At 58.8% G+C, this 23738-nt stretch overlaps 4 protein-coding genes across 17 annotated transcripts in view; 3 read left to right on the plus strand and 1 right to left on the minus strand.

Annotated features, from left to right (window-relative positions):
• Positions 1-4236, plus strand: part of CD1H11orf80 (chromosome D1 C11orf80 homolog) — a 96638-nt gene extending 92402 nt beyond the window's left edge. For all 6 annotated transcript variants that reach the window (XM_042905841.1, XM_042905842.1, XM_042905843.1 and 3 more), the window contains 3 exons: positions 407-482; positions 3794-3981; positions 4079-4236. In XM_042905841.1, coding sequence (XP_042761775.1) covers positions 407-482; positions 3794-3981; positions 4079-4144 — 330 coding nt within the window. In that variant the 3' untranslated portion in view covers positions 4145-4236. The remainder of the gene's footprint in view (positions 1-406; positions 483-3793; positions 3982-4078) is intronic.
• A 99-nt stretch (positions 4237-4335) lies between these two features.
• RCE1 (Ras converting CAAX endopeptidase 1) lies at positions 4336-7486 on the plus strand. 4 transcript variants are annotated; one of them, XM_042904957.1, is made up of 8 exons: positions 4336-4558; positions 4695-4797; positions 4891-4974; positions 5205-5283; positions 5811-5978; positions 6107-6178; positions 6450-6512; positions 6796-7486. In XM_042904957.1, the coding sequence occupies exons 1-8, from the start codon at positions 4374-4376 to the stop codon at positions 7029-7031; spliced, it is 990 nt and encodes a 329-aa protein (XP_042760891.1). In that variant the 5' UTR covers positions 4336-4373; the 3' UTR covers positions 7032-7486. The 4 variants fall into 4 exon arrangements, with proteins under 4 accessions (XP_042760891.1, XP_042760892.1, XP_042760893.1 ...); XM_042904958.1 differs by having other exon boundaries at positions 6471-6512; XM_042904959.1 differs by lacking the exon at positions 6450-6512.
• A 1757-nt stretch (positions 7487-9243) lies between these two features.
• PC (pyruvate carboxylase) overlaps positions 9244-23738 on the minus strand; it is a 100601-nt gene continuing 86106 nt past the window's right edge. For all 5 annotated transcript variants that reach the window (XM_042904844.1, XM_042904845.1, XM_042904848.1 and 2 more), the window contains 11 exons: positions 13987-14131; positions 13543-13632; positions 13232-13453; positions 12589-12745; positions 11836-12076; positions 11436-11685; positions 10988-11232; positions 10722-10901; positions 10399-10647; positions 9954-10094; positions 9244-9871 (listed from right to left, as the gene is read on the minus strand). In XM_042904844.1, the coding sequence (XP_042760778.1) occupies positions 9623-9871; positions 9954-10094; positions 10399-10647; positions 10722-10901; positions 10988-11232; positions 11436-11685; positions 11836-12076; positions 12589-12745; positions 13232-13453; positions 13543-13632; positions 13987-14131 (2169 nt within the window). In that variant the 3' untranslated portion in view covers positions 9244-9622. The remainder of the gene's footprint in view (positions 9872-9953; positions 10095-10398; positions 10648-10721; positions 10902-10987; positions 11233-11435; positions 11686-11835; positions 12077-12588; positions 12746-13231; positions 13454-13542; positions 13633-13986; positions 14132-23738) is intronic.
• LRFN4 (leucine rich repeat and fibronectin type III domain containing 4) lies at positions 17595-20754 on the plus strand. Of its 2 annotated transcripts, XM_042904849.1 has the most exons (3): positions 17595-17792; positions 18231-19589; positions 20177-20754. In XM_042904849.1, the coding sequence occupies exons 2-3, from the start codon at positions 18241-18243 to the stop codon at positions 20736-20738; spliced, it is 1911 nt and encodes a 636-aa protein (XP_042760783.1). In that variant the 5' UTR covers positions 17595-17792; positions 18231-18240; the 3' UTR covers positions 20739-20754. The 2 variants fall into 2 exon arrangements, with proteins under 2 accessions (XP_042760783.1, XP_042760784.1); XM_042904850.1 differs by lacking the exon at positions 17595-17792 and having other exon boundaries at positions 17899-19589.

The following is a 23738-nucleotide window of genomic DNA, read 5'->3' on the forward strand; positions in this document are numbered from 1 at the left end:
TACCTTTCAAGGAATTTAAAATGTGGAAAATGGGACACACATAAAAATGTTAAATAAGGGCAGGCAGTGCATCTTCAGAGCCCAAGGAGTGGGGCAGATGGTAAGCAAGTTACCAGAGGTCAGGTAGAAATGGGAAAAGGTGGGTAATGGGTACCCAGAGGCCAGGTAGAAATGGGTAGAGGTGGGAAATGCCTGGAGTACCTGGAATGAGCTGCAAAGGCTCTAACACAAGGAAGCCCTGATGATTGGGGTTGGGTAGGCGAGACTCGCATGAGCAAGGAGGAAGAGGGAATTCCAGGTAAGAGAGGGTAGCCCTGTGAGACCAACAAAGCCACCAGGCACACTTGTCTCACTGGAGCTTGTTCATGTTCCTGCAAAACTCACTTAGGACTTCTAATTTTTAAAGCAGCTGCTCCCAGAGAAAAATGCAGAGCAGAGCACAGAAGATGCACATGAGAACAGCAGTCCAGAACTCCTTACAGGTAAGGGATCAGCTTCTCAGGTGAGCCTAGGAGCAAAGCTCAGAAGTAAGGTACATTGGCTTCAAGCTTTCAAACTACACCTTCCACACCATAGCAAAATCATGGGATTTGGCCGGCTTCTACCACCACTATGGGTGTTCTGGAGCAGCAGGGGGGCATTCCCTCCCCAAAGTTGGTATGATAGAACTAGAAATTCCTAGTAACGTTGTACAGTTAAAGATAGCTGCACATGAAGGGGCAGGGCCCTGAATCTAGTTGGTTCCTTCACATCTTTTCTCATTACTGCTGTGCTCCCTGGTTTTGGTTACTACTCTGGGGCTCTGGAAGCTACTCCTGGGTACAGAATACCATCTCAATCTTGATGTATGTTATATATGTATGTATATATTGTGTGTGATATGGTGGTGATTGTACTGGTCTTTTCCCCCTCTCCCTCCAACACTTACACAGCCTTCAGAGCCAGCAGTGGCAGAGAGATGTGTGTATGGCCGGAAATAACTTAGCCACAGGTGCCTGAAACTGATAGTGCAGGTGCCAGGCACCTGCTCTTAATTCTGAAAACAATCTTATGATGTAGTGTTACTATTCTCATTTTACAGGTAAACTGAGACATTTACAGAGATGTCAGTAGACTCACCCAAGGTCACACAGCTAGTAAATGGCAGAACCAGAATTCAAACCCAGGCAGTCTGGCTCCAGAGCCAAGACTAGCAGGGATGCACCATCAAACAAAACAGAGCCTGGGCTTGTGGGAATTTGGGGACTGACTTCAGCACCTATACTTTGTTGGTAAAATTCCTCTTTCCAGGGTCACAACTACAACATACTGCATGATGTCCAAACTTAGGCCTGAGAGGTATTCCTGAATCATTCTGTCTGTTGAACCATGTTTCAAATGTTGTGGGGGCTGTTGGCTACTGAAAGAACCCTGCAGTGAAGGCTGTCATAATAAAGCAAAGAATCTATTTTTATACATTAAGATTTGGAGATTTAAAAGAATGAAAGTATACCACATTCAAGTCAGTATTTATGTAGTGAAGAGTAAAAGAATAAGTACTTCCCTTAGAAGGGAGAAATTAACGTTCTATCCAGCACCTTCTGTGGACCCAGGGGGATGCTAGGCTTTTCCAGTGACCCCTCTGACAGTGACCCTTTGGTATGGGCAGCAGTAGTCCCCTTTCACAAGAGACAACCCAGACTCAGGCTGGGTAGAGTGCTCTCCAGGAAAATAATCTGAATTTCAGCCTATGCTTTCTCCACTGCAATAGAAGCCTTAAAATCTAGGCATTTATTATCTGATGAACCACCCCCCCTCGCCTCCCCAGAAGACTGCTTGAGCTGCTCAGCTTTACAAAGTTGCAGCTCCAGTCACCATCAATCCTGTGTCCCACCCACATGGGCAGTTCTGCTAAAGAAAATCACTGAAAGTTGGATGATGCCACCATACATCCATGGTCCATTTACTGGTGGCCTCCAGCTATCGGTCCTTTGTGTTATCTTTCTGGCCTCATCAGCAGCTACTCCATTCTTTCAATAATCTACCCAGTCTCTGACTCCTGTCTTAGCCTCCTACTTCACACTTAGTGCCCAAACTGTATCAGCATGGGGATCCATCCCTGCTAGGCTCAGGGGTGGCATTAGCCCTGTTGCTTTCTCAGGATCTGCTTGCATCAGCCATCACTTCTGCACCTTCAGTTTCCCTTCTGAGGTCTTTTCCTCTCAGCAGGGCAATCTCTTATTACTTAAAAAGAAAATCTCCCATGATCTTGAACTTCTTCCATTTATTCCTCTCCATCACATCTCAGCCAGGGTTCTCAATCTGGCTCTCCCTTTCTCCTTCCCAATCTCCAGGGCACTTGCTTCTTCTGTGGCCTCTCTTGTTTGGGAAGGCTTTGTATTTACCAAATTGTACAATTTATCTTTACCGTACACGAACTATTTACAAAACTCAGCACTGTAAAACTGCGACTTACATCATTCTTCCCTCTGAGTGTTCTCTTTACCTTCCTTTGGCCACCCCTAAACTGTGCTTGTATAGCACTTCTTCCCTCGCTGCTCTCTTCCATCCCAGGCATTGAACCTTACATCTGGGCTCAAGACTCCCCAGTTGGCATGACCAGCCCAGGCCTCTCTGGAGTGCCAGATGGGAGATTTATCTGCTCACTAGGCAGGTCCATGTGGAGGTCCCATTGTTACCTCTACCATGATTAACAGCACCACTCCTTACCCAGTTTTTCACATCTGAAGTGAGATTCACTTAAGATGCCACTCATTATCATGTACCACACCTCCTATTCTGTCGCCAAGACCTGTCGTTATGGCCTCATGAATATACTTCTGACACCTAGTGTCAGAAGTGGTGCCTCCATCCATCCCTGCTGCCTTCCCTCTCCTGGGTTCTTAAAGTCTTCTTGCTTCTAATTTGACTCTAGCCAACACCTTTGACAGAATAATCTTTCTAAGATACAAATTAACAATGTATCTCCAGTGCTTATTAAAATTCTTCCCTGCCCACTTTCTACAGTAAGAATCCCTGTCCTTAAGTCTTCTCTGATTCGTACTAACCCCTTCAGATTCATCTCCTAGGAGCCCCCCCCCCCTTTTTGCATTTTATGGAGGATACTAATTAATGCCTTTGGGTATTTGCCTCTTTCCACCTGGAATTCCTTTCCTCTTCCTTGTTGGTCTGGCATATTTCTCTTTATCCTTTAAAACCCAGCTGAGACATCTCAGGGAAACCTTTCTCCACCTCTAGGAATGGTTAACAACTTCTTTCCGTGTTCTATCCCTGGGCTTTGTACACACTTCTGAATCCCTTCTAGCATGAGTGAGTTTTACCCAGGGAGCAGTTCATTGAGCTACATTCCCAGGACCTGCTCAGAAAGAATTTATGGATCCAAACTCCCTTTAAATTTGCACAAGTGCATCAGTTAATGGTAGGGAGGGTGCCAGTGGGCACTGCTCAACGCAGTGTGAGCTACGAAGGGAGGGGTGAGGCTGACTTTCAGGCAGGGGGATCACAGCTTGGCAGGGAGGGAGGAGCTGGATAGTGCAGACTCCACGAGGAATCTGTGCAGATAAAGAATGAGTGGGTGCAAGACCCAAGTGAGGATGGAAACCAATCTGCAGCCTCGCCCTGTAGGACCGGGGCTGCCGAGTTTTGATCCAGACAGACCTGATGAAAGGAATTTGAGATGGGAGGGCTAAGAGAGCCGGGACCAGCTCCTCCCTTCTCCCAGGTGTCTTCAGCCCCAAGGATCTTTCTAGCACTGGGCCGTGGGCGTAAGGTAAGTGGGCTTGTTTTCGTCTAGGAACCAGCGAGCAAGTGGAAAACAAGAGGCTCAAGAGGGGCAGCCTCCGGCGGGGCATGGAAGAGACGCAGGCTTTCCACTCTGCCAGGGCCCCGAGCCAACTAGAGGCCGCCGCGTGCCGCACAGCGCCTGCAGGGGCCTTCCCGACCCCTAGCGGAAGCAGGGCGAGCCGTGGGGGCGGCCTGGAGGTAACCGGGCGAGGGCCGCGCAGGTGATGGAGCAGAGGGAAGGCGGAGACGGCCGCTGCCGATGGGTCCTCACCCCGAGCTTCTTTTCCTCCCGCAGGACTCGCTATGGCTGCAGGAGGTCTCCAATCTATCCGAGTGGCTGGATCCCGGCCCTGAGCCCTAAGCTAGGGTGATCTCCCCATGCGCCCACGCCCGCCCGGTAGCTGCCGGGGCAGCGTGCTGTCTGTTGTTCAATAAACCTGCTCCGCGCGCGCAGCTTCTGCTTCAGTGTCGGGGGCGGGGTCAGGGGCGGGGCTCCCGCGCTGCCGGATGACATCACTTGCACTTGCGGCAGGCGCGGGTCGAGCGGCGGCGGGATCGCGTCACTGGTGCGCGCCGCGGCTCCGGGCGCGATGGCGGCGCTGGGCGGGGATGGGCTGCGCCTGCTGTCGGTGTCGCGGCCGGAGCGGCAGCCCGAGTCAGCAGCTCTGGGCGGCCCGGGCCCTGGGCTGTGCTGCTGGGTGTCTGTGTTCTCCTGTCTTAGCCTCGCCTGCTCCTACGTGGGCAGCCTCTACGTCTGGAAGAGCGAGCTGCCCAGGTGCGGGGGCTGCGCGCGCGGCCGGAACCCGCGCCTCCGCGAGGCGGGGCTGTGGGCGGGGCTTGGGCGATCCGGGGGCGGGGCCGCGCTGTCCAGAGGAGGCTGTGGGCCCTTGAACTTACTGCCCTCTCCGTAGGGACCACCCTGCAGTCATCAAGCGGCGTTTCACCAGTGTATTGGTGGTGTCCAGCCTCTCGCCTCTGTGCGTGCTACTCTGGAGAGAACTCACAGGCATCCAGGTGCGAAGGAGGCGGGGCAGAGGGCAAGAGGGGGAGGATCTCAGGGGTCTGAGAGAAGAGAGCAAGACTGATGCCTCCTTTCCTGTGGCTCAGCCAGGCACATCCCTGCTCACCCTGATGGGCTTCAGGCTGGAGGGTATTTTCCCAGCAGCACTGCTACCCCTGCTGCTGACCATGGTGAGTACTTGTTTTATTTTTCCATTTGTTAGCATGACGTTCCTTTCTGTGTGTGTGTGTATCCATCTTTTGACTGATGGGCGACAGAAATTTTGAGATGGCCCTTGGGTATGCCTGAGTGGGACATCCTGGCTAAGAATAGAAAGCTTTAAGTCTTACGAGTTCTCTTCTGGGTTAGGGTAGTGGGACTGTGGCTTAAACCATTTCTGTGATTGCTTTTTTGTCCCCAGATCCTTTTCCTGGGCCCACTGATGCAGCTCTCTATGGATTGTCCATGTGACCTGGCAGATGGTTTGAAGGTTGTCTTAGGTGAGTCCTAAGGGCTGAGAGAAAAAGCAGGCGGCCCAGCACAGTGGGGAAAGGGAATAAGTGGCCTCATAGTGAGTCCTGGACATGAGATGTAGGAGATGTTATTGGTTTCCAGATCAGTAAAATGGGAACATGTAACAGATGACCTGTAAGAGTTGGTTTCTGAAATCCAAGGAGGCTCCTAGGAACCCCCAGCAGTACTTTGTGTGGACTAAAATGCGTTCTTCCTTCCTCCCCTAATCTTTGGCTTCCTCAAACCAGAGCTGGTCTTGGGTTCTGGTTTTGATGTTTCCAGAATTTACTACCGAAATACTTTGCTTCAGCTATTCATGTCTTTTCTTCCAGTTCTCGAGACGTTGTTTTATACTGCGTGTGATAACAAAGCTTGACTCTTAAATGTCTCCTCAGGAGTATTGATGTCTGAGTTTGTCAAGGAAAAGGCTGTGGGAGAAGAGTCCCCTGGGGCCTCTAGGAGTTCTTTGTTCCATACCCTGTCACTGATTACTGGTCCTGAATCCCTTCCTTAGCTCCTCGCTCCTGGGCCCGCTGCCTCACGGATATGCGTTGGTTGCGGAACCAAGTGATTGCGCCCCTGACAGAAGAACTGGTGTTCCGGGCCTGTATGCTGCCCATGTTAGCACCATGCACGGGCCTGGGCCCTGCCGTGTTCACCTGCCCACTCTTCTTTGGAGTTGGTAAGTTTGCCTAACCTGGTTCTGTTGAGATGTTCCCAGCATGAGAGCCAAAAATGGGATTTGGGGCAAGGGTGTGGCATACAAGGCAGGCATAGAGGAACGTGACCTGGTTCTCGCCTTCCTTCCAGCCCATTTTCACCACATTTTTGAGCAGCTTCGATTCCGCCAGAGCAGTGTGGGGAGCATCTTCTTGTCTGCAGGTGAGTCTTAGAAAGCTTGCCTGGGGCAGTCCTGGGTTAGGGTGTGTAGGGGTGTCCCTCATAGCCATTCTGGAGGAAGAATTGGGAACAGAGGGATGTAGTATTGGAAGGGCCCCTGGCCATGGGAGTTGGGGTGTAGAGGACAGCCATAGGTGCTGGGGCAGGCAGCCACTGCCCTCAGGGGGAAGGGGAGGTTTCTGGCTGATGGGTGTGCAGTGCTGGGACTGGAAGAGCATGCAGGTGTGGTCACTCGAGGCCTCCCCGTCTCCAGCGTTCCAGTTCTCCTACACAGCTGTCTTCGGCGCCTACACTGCTTTCCTCTTCATCCGCACAGGTTGGTCCTCAGTCTCTCACGGGTCCCTGGGGACTCGGGCCCACAGGAGTGGGTGGGAATACGGGAATGCTGTGTTTGTTGTAGGAGTGACAGGTTTCTTCTACTGTGGTGTTTGAAACAGGCAGAGCCAGGGCTCTCAGTCTGGTGAAGTCTGAGAGGTGGAAGGGAGCAGAGGCCATGTGGTGTGTGTGGGCGGTCATTGACTTCCTATTTCAGGGATGTGGGTGATTGGCCCTGGGAGGCGGTGGGCTGCTCCATGAGCTACTCTGTCTCCCCTCCCTAGGACACCTGATTGGGCCGGTTCTTTGCCACTCCTTCTGCAATTACATGGGCTTTCCTGCCGTTTGCGCAGCCCTGGAACATCCGCAGAGGCGGCCCCTGCTGGCAGGCTATGCCCTGGGTGTAGGACTCTTCCTGCTTCTGCTCCAGCCCCTCACGGACCCCAAGCTCTACGGCAGCCTTCCCCTTTGTGTGCTTTTGGAACGGGCAGGAGACTCAGAGGCTCCCTTGTGCTCCTGACCCATGCTCCCGTACATGCTCCTACGAACTCTCACGGGCTCCCCAGCCCTTCCCTGTCAAGGGGTACTGCAGGGGAGGAGCTGGCTGGGGTCCCCGAGATCTCAGGAATTTTTGTAGGGGATTGAAGCCAGAGCTAGTTGAATCCCAGGGACCAAGAGAAAGGAGCAGATATCCAAAGGGTGCAACCCCTCTCCAAAGGGGGTTGAGGAGCAGCTGGGAGTGAGGGGACAAGGGGCAGGTCCCAGGAGCCGTACACTCCCTTCCTCACTTTGGACTGCTGCTTTTCTGAGCTCCTCTGCCCCCCTCTGCCTCTGAAAAGCTGCTCGGGGGTGGAATTTACAAAATCCCTCCCCCCAACTTCCCAGGGTTTTCTCATTGTCTTTTTGCATCAGGACTTTGTATTGAGATACTAAAGAGATTTAACTTGGGTAACATGGCCTTGGACCTTTGAGAATCAATCTGTTTGGGGTCTTGTGAAGGTGCCCACCACCTGTCTTGGCTACCTTGGACACTGACCACTGGGCGGGTCAGCCTGGGAGGCACAGTTCCCTGAAGTGAAGGACAGGATGGGGTCGACCCCTCTGGCTGCCTTCGTCCTTTCTTAGCCATGCCCCAAGTTGTAGCACGTGGGGTTCTGGGACTGCAGGTACCAGGTGTGAACTCAGCTCATCCTGGGGCCTGTGCCTTGGCTACTAGGGTCAGGGGATGGAACCTAGGGCCATGACCTCAGTGATGGAGTCTCCAACCTGTATCCTCTGAGAGAGCAGAGGGTCGACTGTGGGGCCTCTACCAGGACCTCCCCAAAGTCTACCAGCCTCACATTACACAGGAGAAAATAACAGGTCCAAAATGGTAGAGGAACCAGCTCATGGTCACCTGGGTAGTAGAGGCTTTCCTGGCTCTCTCTGCCTTGGGTCTCTGCCACCATGCTGCTTGTCTCGTCCCTAGAGGAACTCAGAACAAAGGCTGCAGCCCTGAGAACAGCAAGGACCCTGCCAAACAACAACGGAAGTCAAGCTTCTTAGACTCTTCTAGTGTTGTACCTGCCCATCATCTTCTTTTTAGAATGGTTCTCATATTTTCATTCCCCTGCCCCTGGGATTTTTTAATTTTTGAAAGGATATACTTTCAGGTCCCACTCTAAACTCAAGGAGGCTGTCCCAAGTCTTGTTCCCTGAGGCTGGTGGTTGAAAGGAAATGGATGTACAGTCACTCCCCAGGCACCCCCAGTTTGGCTGTGACTAGTCGACATTCATCTGGATCTAAAAAGTCATCTTGATAGTCACACACCTGCCTTGCTGTGGAGAGCCTTCCTGTCCTCCCAGCCTGTGTAGCAGCTGTTGGGGAGGCAGAAGCCCAAAGCTGCCCCCCAAATTAGGTTGTGGTACCTGAGGAGCACTGGGTTGGCAGAGTGCTGGGGACATACTACCTGCCTGGTCCCCTGAAGGTTGGGAGATCCGAGCTCTGCTCCTCCCCTTCCTCATGCTACTGCTCAGAACTACGCAGCACCCCCATTTCACCTCACCATCGTCACCTCCCCTGTGGAGGTTGGGGGTGGGCAGCAATGCAGTGATACATGCAGGGTTGCCAAACCCCCTGCAGGTGACCGATTCTCCTGAGAGCTTGCTTATGGGAATGGGCGGGATTAGATCTTGAGACTCTCAATCCAGTGCTGACCTCCCACTAATATCCTCCCCCAAAGGCTCCCACATCCAAGGGTTTTTTGCCCATCTCCCGGAAACTGGTGCCTGTTCACATCCAGTCCTGAACTATTGAAGTGGCAGGCTGGCCCTGAGTTTAGGAAGTAAAGCAGTGTGGCTGGAAGCAAAGCAACTCCACTGACAGCTTGGGTGTGGACCCTCCTCTGCCTCTTACTAGCTCTGGGGTCCTGGATAAGCTATTTAACCTTCCTGGGACTCCCATTTGTGTCCACAAAATGTGATTGATTCCCTGAGTTAATGGGTGTTAAATGCGTAGAACAACACACCCTTGTCCAAGCTCTCCATGCAACTAGCTAATCCTGTTTGGGGTGTATATACCATAGGCACTCTAGTGGCTGAAACCAAGGCCACTACTATTCTCCCCTCCCCTCCAAGGAGGATACAACTGACCTGCCCCTGCCATGGGGAGTCCCAAGAGGCAGCCCTGCCCCTATGCTGAGTAGTGCTGGGGGGGGGGGGGGGGGGGGCGCTGCACAGGACCCAACATGAAGGGCAGGGGAAGCCAGTTTTATTGAGCAAAGTTCTCAGGACTTGGAGCCTAGCTCTTCCCCCAAGAGGTAGGACCCCTAAATTTGCTCCCCTGGGTCTTAGGCCCACCTACACCACCACCTGTAGTCTCCAAGTTGAGGACCCTTATTTGGCAAGAGATGAATATGTGAGCAGCTGTCCAGCAGGGAAAAGACAGATGGCTGGAGGAAGGGAATGTGCCACAGCAGGCAGTGCGTCTCCTGCCACAAGCAGCTGAGGACAGGAGCTCCAGGGCTAGGCCTTTCTGCCCTCGGGCACTGGCTGGCCTGGGCCTGCCCTGGCAGCTCAGTGTCTATTGAAGGCTTGGGGTGGGTATGGCCAGGCTGCCAATCTGGGGCAAGATCACTCAATCTCCAGGATGAGGTCATCACCCTCCAGTGTCATGTCTGTGGTTACGTGGACCTTGCGGACAGTGCCCTCCATGGGTGAAGTCACTACAGTCTCCATCTTCATGGCGCTGAGCACACACAGGGGCTGGCCCTTGGCCACCTTGCCCCCAGCTGCTACCTTGATGTCGATCACCTTCCCAGGCATGGGCGCCCCGATCTGGCCCTTCACATCCTTCAGAGCCTTGGGGTGGAAGTGCATCTCCTGCAGACAGGACAGAAGGAGGAGTGGTGAGGCACAGGCCCTACCTGTTCCCACCGCCTGACTGGCCCTAGTGGGGCTATACCTTCATGGCCTGAGTGTCCTTGACCAGAATGGACCGCAGCTGTCCATTGAGCTCAAAGAAGACCTGCCTCTGGCCAGCCCGGTTCAGGTCACTTATGGCCAGGGCTTTGATGTGCAGTGTCTTGCCCCGCTCCAGCTCCACCTGTAGGGAGGGCATGCAGGCTCAGAGCTGGTGAGGCGGGAGGGGGTGGGGCGGGCAATAGAACACACAGGTCTCAGTAGAACAGCCCCCTGACCCTGTCCCAGGCAAGTCCCCCAGCCCTGGGTCTCAGCTCCTCACTTGTAAAGGCCTAACCTCCTGGTTCCTCAAGGGTGCTTTTGGGTACAGCTTGTGAGGCCAAGTGACAGCCAAGCCAAAGCCTGGAGCTCTAGATGTGCTGGTGTCCTTAGGGATGCAGGGGCAGGGGTGCTGGGGTGGGGCGTAGATAGGTGCCAGAGCCACTGACCTCAAACTCCTCTGCAATTTTGGGTCCCTGCAGGAAGAGGCGGGTATTGAGGCTATCCAGGGGGCCAAAAGTAGCTGTGAAGTCCTTGAAGTGTGCAAAGACATCGGGGTATATGGCTGCTGAGAGCACATCCTCTGGTGTCACCTCCTCCCCGTGCCGCTCTATCAGCTCCTTCTCCAGCAACTGCAGATCTAGTGGAGGGAGGGAGGCTCCGGGCCGCCCCTCGACCCTTGGCAGGTCCTTTAGCACCTGGGGAGCAAAGCAGGGTCAGGCCGAATGCCTGTACCCAACCCCCACCCTCACACTGTACTGGGCCTTCCTACCTTAGAGCGAAGGGGCTCAGGGAACCCCCCGTGGGGAATGCCAATGTAGCCCTGCAGGAACTCTACCACGGAGCGGGGGAAGGACAGCTCTTCTGCTTGGGCTTCAGCCTCTGCCCGGCTCAGCCCATTCTGCACCATGAACTGGGCCAGGTCCCCCACGATCTTGGAGGACGGTGTCACCTGAGAAGAAAAGCCCCCTGGGTTAGGATGCTTGGTACCTTATAGGAGGTTCAGAGGCAGGGATGAGATCACTGGGCCTAGCTCACCTTGATGAGGTCGCCCAGCATCTGGTTGGCCTCCACGTAGGCCTTCTTGACCTCCTTGAACTTGGAGCCAAGCCCCATGCTGTGTGCCTGGAAGTGCAGGTTGGTGTACTGGCCCCCTGGGATCTCATTCTCATACACATCCGAATTGCCAGACTTCATGGTGGCCGTGCAGTCAAAGGCCGCATACAATCCCCGGGCCCCCTCCCAGTACTCACTGTAGTCAAACACGCGCTCCAGGGGCACCCCTGCAGGGAGGCCAGGAAAATATGCCAAGTTCCCAGGTGTTCCTCCCAGGACCCCAGAGCCAGCTCAGGTCCCATCTCAGATGTGGGTGATGGAGGGTAAGGCCAGCAAAGATCATCTGGATTCTAGGACAGGCCAGATTCTACTGGGACTACTACGGGCCACGGCTGTGAGGGAAATGGCCATGGACTCCTGCCATTCCTACCTGTGTCCATGGGAGTCCCTCGGGTGCAGGCCACCAGGGCCCCCATGCTGGGCTGTGAAGTCATCCCGGACATGGAATCAGCTGCCACATCTACCACATCGGCCCCAGCCTGGGCACAGGCCAGCATAGCTGCCACACCTGCCCCTGATGTGTCGTGGGTGTGGATGTGCAGCGGGAGGTCAGGGAAGCGGTCCCTGAGGGACCTGACCAGCATGGTGCAGGCCACTGGCTTTAGCAGCCCTGCCATGTCCTGGGGCAAGAAGAGAGACATGGTCGGGTAAGGAGGGGGTGTGATACGTATGTGGTAGGGGATATGAGGGGGACATAGTGGGGGAGAAGGGGAAGCTGGGAGAGGTGGGGAAGGGGCAGGGGGACTCCTGGGACAGGTGGGTCCAGGCACCTTGATGCACAAGATGTGGGTGCCAGCTCGAACCAACTCTTCAGCCAGGCCCATGTAGTACTGCAGTGAGTATTTGGTGCGGCTGGGGTCGGCCACGTCACCTGTGTAGGAGATGGCGGCCTCCACCACACCGCCAGCATTGCCGGCTGCCTCCATGCCCAGTAGCAGATTGGGCATGTAGTTGAGGGAGTCAAAAACCCGGAAGACATCCATGCCGTTCTCTTTGGCCACCTCACAGAACCTGAGTGGGTAGAAGAGCCCAAGGGTCAACCCCATCCCACTCTCCCCTGTACATCCCGCTCTGGCTCTGACCGGGCAGGGAGGGTGGTGAGCCCGTGTGGGGGCACCCCAGTGTGGACAAGGCCTTCTCTGGGGCAGCCTGGGCTGGGCAGGTCCCCTCAGAGGCATCTGGCATGGAGCAGTGCTGTCCTGCCCTAGTCATGTACGGTGCAGCTCAGTCTGCCCAGGTCAGAAGAATCAGCTAGGGATTCTTTGCAAGAGTGGTGGTCTGAGAGAGAAGGAACACTGGACAAGGAGTCCTGAGGCTTCTGCTGCCCTATGAGCTAGAAGTTCTTCAGTTCTTCAACTAGAATTCTGCACTTCATGAAATTTCCAGATAGCAGCTCTCGCTGGATACAGCTACTGAGAGACTTAAGTGTCAAGCTCTCTGTGGGAAGCGCAGGCCATTGCAGTGTGGCCTGGCACCCACTGGACCATGCTGTGCGGCGTCTGCCCACCCGACCCCAGGCTCACTTGAAGACCACATTGTCGGGGTAGTTGGTGTAGCCCACGGCGTTGGCCCCCCGCAGCAGCATCTGGAACGGGATGTTGGGGATGAGCTCTCGGAGCTCCTGCAGCCGCCGCCAGGGGCACTCATACAGGAAGCGCATGGCAACATCAAACGTGGCTCCTGCACGGGGACCAAGAGGCCCAGGTCAGCCCCTCACTTCCCCAGGCCCCCGCCACACCCTGCAGCTCTGCAGCCTGAGCCTCTAACCCGGACACCCTCGCACTCATCTCCAGGATCCTTCACATTCCTGTTCCAACCCCTGGAGACTTCCCTCTGCTGAGGGTAGCTCAGGATCAGTGTCCTCTTGCCCCCTTTCACAGGGTACCACCCTGCCACCAGTTCTCCATGCTAGAACAGGCTCGTGGCTCCTCTCTGACCCTGAGCTACTGGGATCTCCGCTATGCAATCTCACGTCCAGCAACCAGGCCTGCCCAAAGTGGGCACGAGTCACTGCTGAACAAATGGAACACCATGCCTTGTTCGCTTCTCACTAGTTTCCCCAATGTTAACATTTTAGCTTCTCCTGGAGTGGCCAGTGGTGGGGCCACACTGGATACCCAATTCCTTCCAGGCGCAGTCCCACGTTCCAGCCCTCCTCCAGCCTACCTCCCCAGTTCTCTATGCTGAAGAGTTTGCTGAAGTTGTGAGCAACATAGGGAGCAATCTTTTTGAGATCGTGGGTTCGCACACGAGTGGCCAGCAGTGACTGGTGGGCATCCCGGAAGGTCGTGTCCATCAGCAGCAGCCCCTGGTGGTTCCGCACAGCTCTAGCGAAGCCCTCGGGCCCCTCCCGCAGCAGGATGTCTCTGAAACCAGCTGGGGGTGGGCCTAGGGCAGACCTGGGCATTAGCACCCATCCTTCAGGCAGCAACCTCCTCTTTGTCTCCCCCACAAGTTGGTAGAATGAGCTCACCTACCTATGGGCACTGCAGGGACAATGGGGTCTGTGGGGCTGGGACTGGCCTTGACGGGGATCGGGGTGGTTGGGCCGTTCACCATGACATGACCTAGGGAGAGAGTGGGAAGTGGGGTCAGGACAGGCTGGGGAAGAGTCTTGAGGGCAGGAGTAACATTTAGATGGGCCTGGGGATGAGAGGTTCCTCCAGGATCCCAAGTCCTCTAGTTGACCCCTGTCCTCTCCAAAGCCAAGGCCTCCTGGGTCCAGGCAGTGGGAACCTACTAAGGGCTGCATGGGTGGAGAAGGGGGCATCCCTGTGATCAGGAGCACGGAGGGTGAGCAAGGTGGGAGGGTGCAGGACCAGAATGAGGACAGGGACAGGGCATGCTAGGAAGCTCTTCTAGGCAGGGGGCCAGGAGCGAGGCATTTGAGAGAGGAGAGAAGGGCAGTCTTGGGGCCAGACCGAGGTAGTGCAGCAGCTTCTGGGCCCGGTTCTGTGCAGGCCGCAGCTGGAATAGCTCCGGGTTCTCATCGATGAACTGGGTGTCCACGGTGCCGGCCAGGAACTGCTGGTTGTTGAGCACATTCTGCAGGAAGGGGATGTTGGTCTGCAGAATAGAGGTGGGTGGGAGGGCATCACCGTGGAGCACGGAGGGGGAAAGGAGAGGCTGAAGGCGCCACCCTGGGCCAGCACAGCTCTCCAAGTTCCCCGGGATACCATGCTGAAGTCTGAGGCCTCATCCCTCTGGAATGACATTTCCCCATCTCACCAGCCCCCTATTCTGGCAGAGTCCCTTAAGCTGTTAGGGGGATGAGCCCACTTCCTCCCCCCTTGCTCACCCCAGAGCATGTGCTGAATCACCTCCTCCTTCATCAGGGATCTGGAAATAAAGCACCTTCCCACCACACACTCTAGAAAACGGGTCAGGCCTTTCTCATAGCACCATGACATAATATGCAGCCATGCTTCTTGAAACATGTCCCTACCTTTGCCAGCCCCTCCTCTACCACCCCAACAGCTACACTTTGGTATCCTCACTGAGGGCCATCCTTGTGGCTAACTCCCGTGGGCCCTTTCCCGCCCTTTCCCACCCTTCGCTTGCTAACAGCTCCCACCTGGACATTCTTGCCCTGGGCTTCCAAGACCTCTTGTTCTCCTTCTCCTCCCCGGTCCCCACTGGGGGCTCCTCTCACCCCTGCAGGATGGAGTTCTCAGAGCTGTCACTGGGCCTCTTCTCATACAGGACACTCCCTGGGTGGCCTCATCCTGGGCTTCCAGCTCCAGAGCCAAGACCCTAAAGCGGAAATCCCTCCTGGGCACCTCTCCTTGTGTGGCCCTCACACAAGTTCATCAAGTCCAAAGTCGGCTTCCCTCACCCAGTCCTTCTCTGCCTTCTGCTGCACGCCTCACTGTGCACCCAGTTACTAAAACCTGCACTCCGTCACCCTCAACACCCACCCCTGTGTCACCAGGTCAGGAGAGACAGCTCTACCATGGCCATCAATAGACTCTGTGACCCCTGGTCTCCAGGCCATGCTTTCTGCCAGGTTTCCAAGTCCTGGCTACCTCCAGCCACACCAAACTTGCCTTGTGCTCTCACGCCTCCACCCCTTTACACCTGCCCGGTAAGCTCTTCCTGGAAGTCTGAACTTGACGGCCTTTGTCTGTACCTCCTGCCCTCACAACAGAGCCGGACCCTCCCCTTTATAGTAGGCTTCTGCGGGATCGGCTGTCGGAAAACACCTCTCTTGTCCTCAGCTTTTACTTGTCTCCATTCTTCATACGCCTGGGACCGTTTTGAGGGCAGGGGTGCTGAGGTATAGGTCCACATGCTTTGTGCACAAGGGCCCTCATTTCTGCTTATTAAACTGCTGGGGGACAACATGAAGCTGGAGCTGGGCAAGTCCAACCTAGGGGCCACCTGGGGCCTAGGAGCCAGCACTGAGAGATGTCCCAGGACTGCCAGCCCATGGGTGGAATCCCAGTGTCCACATGGCTGTCACCTCAGATAAAGCATCTCTGTGTCACCCATTCATGACCTCTGTTGGCAACTTCAGTGGGGACTCCAGGCCCAGCATGGGTTGCTGGGCCCTGTTGCTACTCTTGAGAAATTCTGCCTATCCGACCTAGCATTCCTATCACCTGGAGCCTCAGGTGGGAAGGGTGCCTCCCCCACAGGAATTGCAGAGCAGGACCTAGCCAACATTGCCTTGGGCCTGTCTCATGTGACAGATCAGTCTGTCTGAGGCTAGTCCCTGTCTCTCCTAAAGGAATGGGGACATTTCAACTGGACCAAAGCACGGCATTTGAGAAGATAAAACCGATTAAATCATCTAAAGAACCTAGAACCACATAGGGGTGGGAGGGATCCTCAGAGACCTACCCTGTTCCACCTTACACTTCCCATTTGCAGGCCCCTCCTCCTTTTAATTTTGGGGGAGACGTCATGTGACCCCCTATGCTGTGAGCTCCACGGGGGGCAGGAACTAGGCCCATCTGGTTCCTGATGTACCCCGGCTCCCAGCACAGAGTGGCTTGTGATGGATGCTAGTATGCTTGTACACTCAAGAAGGAATGAAAACGCTTTTGAAAGGGAAAAGAGGAACATAAATACCAATGCCACAGAGCATCAGTTGACCTGGGCTAGAATCCAGTGCCTTCCTTTTACAAGTGCAGTGGCTGAGGCCCTGGGAGTGGCGACATGTAGGAAGGGCTTCCAGTTACCAGGTAGCTACACCCCCCACAGGCTACATCCTTTCTCCTGTCAGCCCTATGAGGTACAGAAGTACATGCAATTAATACCCCCTCGGCCTAGATGAGTAGTGTGTCAGTGGTTACAATAACTTGCCCAAGGTTACCTACTTTACCAGGCAGAATCAGAATTCCGTGTTTCCCGGGGGGGGGGGGGGGGGGGGGGTGGCTGCCACCCCCTGGGGAACCATGTCTGGAGACAAGGGAAAGGGATAGGCGTGGGGGGTGCCCGGGTAGCCCGAGGACTAGGAGATACGTGGAGGAAGTGGTGACTTGCCTGGTTTCCCGAAGGACCAGAGTGCCCAGCCTGGTTCGAGCACTCAGTGCTCCCACTCAAGCCGCGGCTATGGGTGGCAGGAGGCCGGAAACTCTCCCCCACCGGGAGCCCTTCCTCAGCTGGGACGAGCTCACCGTGGGCCGCTCTCCCAGGAAAACGGCCCGGCAGGGGCAGAAGGGGGAAGGAGGGGCTGCCGGCTCGGCGAGGACCACTGACGCACAGCTTCAAACAGCGTGCCACCGCCGGCCTGCTGGGAAACGGCGCGGCGCAGACCAATCGGGCCGGAGGCGGAGACCGGTTGGCTCCCGAGCATGCCGGGCGGGGCGGGGAGCCCAGGAAAGGGAGGGAGGGGCGGGGCACGGCGCCAGCCGAGAGGCCGAGCCCTCTCCGCCCCACCCCGCGGCAGGCCTGCCGGGGGTGTCGCCCCAGCCCCTCACCCCCACTCCCGGCCCCGTGCCTGTTGGGGACCCTCCACGTGACTCGGTGATGCAGAACGGTTGTGACCTTCAGCGTGTGTCTGTGAGGGTCCCAACAACAGTGCGGCTTTGCGCCCGGCCCTGCCTGTGGGTGCGGGGACGTGTGGGTGTGTGGGCATGTGTGGGTGTGTTGGGGAGGGTGCCCAGCGACATGTGACAAAGGCTCCCGTCTCCGGGAGATGGTGAAGGGGCCCGCGAGCTGGCGCTTTGTCTGGCTGCCTGCAGAGTGACGGTTCGCGCAGCGGCGGCGGCGGGCGCCCGTGCGGTGCAGGATGCCGGGGCGCCAGGGTGGCCGGGGGCGCGCGCGCCCGTGCCAGGGTGAGTGCGCTGCGGCAGCGCCGGGGGACTGCGCGGCGGGCCCGCGCCGGCCCGGGCCTCGGGCGTGACCGGGAGCCACCCGTGGGCGCTGCAGTGGCCGCGTGTCCCCGTGACCTCGGGAGCCAGCCGGCCCGGGTGGATCCCCGTGCGCCCCTCCCCGTCCGCCCTCCACGTGCGTGTCCGCGGAGCGCGCGCTCGCCGGCGCGCACCCGCCTGCCTGTCTTCGCTGCCGCCGCCGCCGCCGCCGCCGCCGGGAGCCGCCGGGAAAAGGTGCCGGGAACCGAGTGAGCCGGGGCCGCGGGCCCGAGCGCCATGGGCTGGAGGGCGCGCGGCGGGCGGCCGGTCAGCCCCTGGCCTCGCCCCCGCGGGAGAGCCGCCTGGAGTCGGCGGGGGCTGGCCAGGCCCACGGGGAGGCCGGCCCGCTCCCCCTGAGCTACAGACACCAGGTGAGGGGGGCTGCGGGGCACAACAGCAGTGGCTGGCCGGGGAGGGGCGCGGGGCCAAGGGAGGGGCTTGGGGGAGGGGGGTGTCTTCCCTGGAGGGAGAGGGATGGTGCGGAGGGAGGGGGCTGGCGATTCCTGGAGACGCCAGAGAAAGGAAGTTCCGGGACCCTCCCTGCTCTAGTGCCCACCTCCGCTTCCTGCCTCATGCTGCACTTCATCCCCAAGGCCAGGACCCCCCTACCTGGTTGGGAAATGTGACCTTTGCTGTGGGGGGCCTGGCAGGCCCCAGCCTTCTTTCATCCCTGGGGGGCCCTCCGGGCCTCTGACCCTGATCCCCACCCAGACCAGGCTCCAGAAGCTGGCCCTGGGGACCGGGCCCCGGGGCACAGTGGGCACCTGCACCAGCCCCACCTGTGCCTGGGCTGTGGCCCTTCCCTACAGGGCGCTCACCATGGCCCCGCCACTCCTGCTGCTGCTGCTGGCCAGTGGAGCGGCCGCCTGCCCACTGCCCTGTGTCTGCCAGAACCTGTCCGAATCACTCAGCACCCTCTGTGCCCACCGAGGCCTGCTGTTCGTGCCACCCAACGTGGACCGCCGCACCGTGGAGCTGCGGCTGGCTGACAACTTCATCCAGGCCTTGGGGCCACCGGACTTCCGGAACATGACAGGGCTGGTGGACCTGACGCTTTCCCGGAATGCCATCACCCGCATTGGGGCCCGCGCTTTTGGGGACCTGGAGAGCCTACGTTCCCTGCATCTGGACGGGAATAGGTTGGTTGAGCTGGGCACCGGCAGCCTGCGGGGCCCCGTCAACCTGCAGCACCTCATCCTCAGTGGCAACCAGCTGGGCCGAATCTCGCCCGGGGCCTTCGACGACTTCCTGGACAGCCTGGAGGACCTCGACTTGTCCTACAACAACCTGCGGCAGGTGCCCTGGGCCGGCATCGGTGCCATGCCTGCCCTGCACACGCTCAACCTGGACCACAACCTCATCGACGCACTGCCCCCGGGCGCCTTCGCCCAGCTCAGCCAGCTCTCCCGTCTCGACCTCACCTCCAACCGCCTGGCCACGCTGGCACCAGACCCGCTCTTTTCCCGGGGGCGCGACGCGGAGGCCTCACCCGCCCCCCTGGTGCTGAGCTTCAGCGGGAACCCCCTGCACTGCAACTGCGAGCTGCTGTGGCTGCGGAGGCTGGCCCGGCCCGACGACCTGGAGACGTGCGCCTCCCCTCCAGGCCTGGCCGGCCGCTACTTCTGGGCAGTGCCCGAGGGCGAGTTCTCCTGCGAGCCGCCCCTCATCGCCCGCCACACGCAGCGCCTCTGGGTGCTGGAGGGCCAGCGGGCCACTCTGAGATGCCGGGCCCTCGGTGACCCTGCGCCCACCATGCACTGGGTCGGCCCTGATGACCGCCTGGTTGGCAACTCCTCCCGAGCCCGGGCTTTCCCCAACGGGACCCTGGAGATCGGGGTGACGGGCTCTGGGGACGCAGGGGGCTACACCTGCATTGCCACCAACCCTGCCGGGGAGGCCACAGCCCGTGTGGAGCTACGGGTGCTGGCCTTGCCCCACGGCGGGAACGGCAGTGCTGAGGGGGGCCGCCCAGGGCCCTCGGACATTGCCGCCTCGGCCCGCACTGCTGCCGAGGGCGAGGGGACACTGGAGTCTGAGCCAGCTGTGCAGGTGACAGAGGTGACTGCAACCTCAGGGCTGGTGAGCTGGGGGCCAGGGCGGCCAGCCGACCCTGTGTGGATGTTCCAAATCCAGTATAACAGCAGTGAAGATGAGACCCTCATCTACCGGTGAGGATGCGCTTTGCTGCCCACAGCCCCAGCTTGGCTCCCAGCTGCCCTCTGAGCCCCTCTCCACCCCTCCAGCACTCACCAGCTTTCACACACCCCTCCTAAGCTTCTTGGGGGGGGGGGGTGCGGGGGGGATGCAGAGGGAGGGGAGGGGCAGGCACCAGGGAGAGGGGGAGTGCCCCAAGAGAAGTCCCTCGGCGTGGCTGAGTGAGTACAGGCTTCCCGGGGTTTGGTCTCTGTTCAAGCACACAAGCCTGGGCTGCACATGTGTTATTTCGGGCTCTGGCGATGTGATTCTCCACCACCTCCTTGCCTTGCCCCGGCTTGTGCATCAGCACACACGCCTGTCTGTCCCCTTGCGCTGTCCCCAATTGCAAAAATGCATGCCTGTTTTGGTTTCTCTGCCTTCTTCAGTAAACAAACACGGCCCATGTGGTCCTAGGGGAGGGGAGTGTTCAGAGCCGGGACTCAGGAGCATGCGGTGCGGGTGGGTGGCGGGTGGTGAAGGGGCCTTTGAGGCCATGTGGGGGCTGGGGGCTGGGGTCAGAGCCCGGACCTGGGCTCTGACCACCCACCCTTGCCCATAGGATTGTCCCGGCCTCCAGCCACCACTTCCTGCTGAAGCACCTAGTCCCTGGTGCCGACTATGACCTCTGCCTGCTGGCCCTGTCACCTGCCGCTGGGCCTTCCGACCTCACAGCCACCCGGCTGCTGGGCTGTGCCCGTTTCTCCACGCTACCGGCTGCGCCCCTGTGCCACGCCCTGCAGGCCCACGTGCTGGGCGGGACCCTGACCGTGGCCGTGGGGGGTGTGCTGGTGGCTGCCTTACTGGTCTTCACCGTGGCCTTGCTGGTTCGGGGCCGGGGGGCCGGGAATGGCCGCCTCCCCCTCAAGCTTAGCCACGTCCAATCCCAGACCAACGGAGGCCCCAGCCCCACGCCCAAGGCCCACCCGCCGCGGAGCCCGCCGCCTCGGCCCCAGCGCAGCTGCTCCCTGGACCTGGGGGATGCTGGCGGGTGCTACGGTTACGCCAGGCGCCTCGGAGGAGCCTGGGCCCGCCGGAGCCACTCTGTGCATGGGGGGCTGCTCGGGGCAGGGTGCCGGGGGGTGGGGGGCAGCACGGAGCAGCTGGAAGAGAGTGTGGTGTGATGGGAAGGGAGTCGGCCCCGGGCGGGCTGGGGAAGGGGCAGAGGGTGTGGGGCGGGCAGCTGCCGGGCCTGGTTGGGTCGGCACTGCCTGGGAGTCCCTCCTGATTTTACCCTTGGTACCTCAGGCCTCCTCTGTGCTTGGCCAGGCAGGGGGCCCTTTCCCTGGTTCTGGCCTCCAGACCTGCGTCCCACTGACAGGTGCTCACAGCCACCGAAGCAGGGGCTGCGCCAACCAAGCAGGAGTCTTGTTTTTCTTTATAATAAAATTGTTGGGTACACCTCAGTGCTAGCCTCGTCTTGTCCTGCTAGGCTCCTGAGGGGAGGGGGAACGTGTGGGCCAGTAGAGGCACACGGACACAACAGGGTCAGGCCCGGGGCTGCCAGCCCCACGGAGGCGGCCCGAACGGCCCGAGCCTCGTCCGCCTGATAGCGGAGTGCTGGGATCTGGTGCCTCCTGTCCCAGCCTCTAGAGCCAGCCTCTAGACAGCCGGTGGGTGGGGGACTATGCCTGAGCCCTCTGCGCCCTGTTCTTCTATCTGTAAGGACAGAACGCTCCCCCCTGGCAGGACGCGGACAAGACGTGACATCCTCACGGAGGCATGGATGTCACAATACCCAGTGGCAACAGGGGCCCCGGGGGACATGGCACAGCCCTTCAGGGCAAAGAGACCTGAACTGGCAACATTCTTAACTCTGTAAGAAAGTCCCCCATGGCTCCCGTCAGTGACAGCCTTATTCACCATCTCCCTGGGCAGCTTCTGGATTTGTAAAATATCATCCCGGAGGGACCAGAAGAGCCTCGGAATTCCACTGCCCTGCTATCAGCCCAAAACCTCCTGGAAGGTGCTGTCAGGGCTATGGGCCCTGAGCTCTCAGCTGCTCCCCCGTGGCTTTGCTCCGGGCTTGTCCGGAAAGACCGAGTCAAACCCTCACTGGACACCGGAGGGGCAAACACCAAGGGGTGCCTACACCCACGGGGCCGCCGCCCTGCTCCTATGCCCCACTCCACGAAGCCACAGTCCTGGGCTGGGGGGCACGCCCTGCTCTGCCTCCTCTCTGCCCGAGATCCCTGCCAGCCTCCGAACAATCATGGCTCCCGGTCACAGCCGGGGGGGATCTGTGCTCCAGGTACTTGCAGATCTGTGGTTCTTCGCCCTGCACGGGGCACACCCAAATGCTTCGAGAGCGCGCAGGTGCCTGGGCCCCACTGTGCGCGGTGGGCACAGGCACCCCAGGGCCTGTGACGGTGCCCGGGCTATGGCAGCCACGGTCCACACACCGAGGGGCGCCCGGGTGTCTCTGTGTGCGGCCCGCCGTGGTTCTAGTGGGCACCTGGGGAGAACCGGCACAAGAAGGTGTGTGTGCACACGTGTGCTGGCCAAGCTCACACACTTGTGGGTTTGCACAGTGTTGACACACACGTGTGCCTGCCCCCCCAGCCCCAGAACGCATACCTGGATGTGGCCGGGGAGAGACCCCGGTTTAAATAAAGGAAACAGAAGAACAGGAGAGCCTGAGCCCTCCTGGGGGCCGTGGAGAGAAGGCAGGGATGACACAGGCTGAAGGGCCCGTGGCAGAGGGACAAGGAGCGGAGAGCTGCAAGGTGGCAGGTGCAGGGTTCGTGGGAGGCTTTAGACATGCCAGGGTGTGAATCTGGGGAGGACCCTGCGGCCCCAAGGAACTAGAAACACGTGTCCCACAGCTGGCCTTCCCACCTTCCTGGTGGGCTTCCTGGGAGCCCCCTGGCCCTGGTCTCCCTCGTCCAGGGAGCTCTAAGGCAGCAGGTATTCGTGAACCTGCCAGGCTGTGGGACAGGTGGAGGATCCCATGGCCCAAGGGCCAGTCAGGGTCACCAATAAGGACAACACAGAGCAACATGGGCAGGCAGGCGAAGGGTGGCATAGCCGGGCCCCACACTAGGGTCATGGTGTGGTCATGCTGGCCACCCAGCCCCCAAAGCAGCCCCTGGACGCCATGTTGAGAAAACCAAGACCCCTCAGAAGCAGCTTGAACACATGACGTCACAACGCATCTCTGTACGTGTGCAGGAAACCACCCCCCGACCAGGAGCCCTGAGGCTTCCCATAGACCCCCAACAGGGCCATTCCCTCTGAGGTGGGCCGAGGGCCCGAGGGGAAACAGCTGACCAAGCACTGGCCCCACAGTCTCCCTTCCTCCCTCTTCCCCTCCCAGGAGCTTTCTCGAAAGGCTACCGCACCCGCCGGGGCTGCTGCCACAGCTGAGAGGGCTGTCACAGGGCACCAAGAGAGGACAGGGCTGCCTACGTGGCCTGACACTGCCAGTGGAGCCCGGAGCCCAGGCAGTCCCGGCGGCAGCCAAGAGGAGAAGGCGACACGCGGGGGCTGCCAGCCAGGGCCCCAGCATGTCCCCGCCCCGCCCCCCCCCCCCCCGACTGCCACCGCCACCGTGCACGGCAAGCCAGGGAGGGCGTCCTCTGCACCGGGCACCTCCCTCCAGAGTCCCAGGAGCCGCACTGGGCGGCACGATCCACTGAGGGCAGAGCCTTTCTTCCCACAGTGTCTACTGGCAGCATCTGCCCGGGGGATGCCCACAGACATGTCAGCAGCGCTGGCCTCAAGGACAAGACGGTACGTGGCTGTGATTTCATCTCTAGCCACAGACACAGGTAACCAAGAGGCCAACGAGCATTTCGGGTCCTTGCCTGGCACCTGCGCTATGAGCCCCCTGCGGCGGGGGAACCCTGGTCTCCCTCTGCCCCCTGCTCGTGCCTCCCGCTGCAGTCTCCCTTTCCCGGCCGTCCCTACTAAAGCACCCGACACGACGCATGTGCCAGGCAAGGGGAAGAGGGGAGTGAGGGCAGACGGGGGTCTCACTTTATGCAAAGTGACCTCATCCACACAGGCTAGTGCTCTCACCCAGGGCTGTCCTGGGATTAAGAATTACCCGGAAAGCTCGTTCAAAACGCAGGCTCTGAGGCCCCCACCCAAACCTGTGGGATCAGAATTTCCAGAAGGGAGGC

Source organism: Panthera leo, chromosome D1 (assembly GCF_018350215.1).
Source record: "Panthera leo isolate Ple1 chromosome D1, P.leo_Ple1_pat1.1, whole genome shotgun sequence".
NCBI lineage: Eukaryota > Metazoa > Chordata > Mammalia > Carnivora > Felidae > Panthera > Panthera leo.